The sequence below is a fragment of the Kuraishia capsulata genome, genomic scaffold (genome assembly GCF_000576695.1).
Source record: "Kuraishia capsulata CBS 1993 genomic scaffold, Kuraishia_capsulata_scaffold_2, whole genome shotgun sequence".
Taxonomy (NCBI): domain Eukaryota; kingdom Fungi; phylum Ascomycota; class Pichiomycetes; order Pichiales; family Pichiaceae; genus Kuraishia; species Kuraishia capsulata.
Window position 1 is genome coordinate 600 of NW_019172951.1, and position 760 is coordinate 1359.

General features: G+C 46.6%; 1 protein-coding gene across 1 annotated transcript in view; it reads right to left on the minus strand.

Annotated features, from left to right (window-relative positions):
* Nucleotides 1-334: 334 nt before the first annotated feature.
* The window catches only part of KUCA_T00001276001 (uncharacterized protein), a gene marked incomplete at both ends in the record, with an annotated part of 1669 nt that continues 1243 nt past the window's right edge, over nucleotides 335-760 (minus strand). Inside the window, one exon of the mRNA XM_022603437.1 lies at nucleotides 335-686. Coding sequence (XP_022457319.1) covers nucleotides 335-686 — 352 coding nt within the window. The remainder of the gene's footprint in view (nucleotides 687-760) is intronic.

Sequence of the window (760 nt, forward strand, 5' to 3'; positions counted from 1 at the left end):
CCAAATTATGAGAGTGCGGCTAAATACTGAGAATAAGCACTACTGCTCACGCAGTTACCTGATGAAGCCCAGGGTCCAAATCCCAAAAATCACAACAGCCCGCCACGCCGGCAATTTGATGATTGATTGATTTGAGACGCGTTTCGTAGCTTAGTTGCTGAAATAAAGGACATATTGAGCTTAAAATCCTCGCCTAGACAGAAACATGTACACTCAACCATAATTGAAATCAGTCCTAAATTATCTACGAATGCTGGACAGAGACTCATATTCACTATATTGAATGCTATGAAGGTTGCCTTACGTCCTGGTTCTGTGATTTCTTGCTCATTACTCACAACTTGCCGTTTTTCCTAGCAGTGAAAGCGGCCAAGAGGTCCATCAAAGTTGGATTCAAGGCGTCGAAAGTATCCAAACCAACGGAGTGGAACTTGTCGCGGACCTCACCCATCTTGGCTGGGTCGAAGCCTTGCTCAATAATCGAAGAGACAAAGCCAGCGAATTGAGGCTCTTGCCATCCCTTAACGTCAGACAACTCGACGTGGACAAAGTCAAGACCCTTGAAAGCGTGGTCGACTTCAATACGTCCGTAAAGGTGAACACCACACTCCTTGCAAGCGTGACGCTGAATAGCAGCACTGGTATCAACAATGGACAGCTTATCTTCGTTGGCGGTGACTTTCACACTATCCTTTGAGATCACACCGACAACGGAGAACAAAGCGCCTTCTGGCTTCCAGCACTTGGAGCATCCACAAGC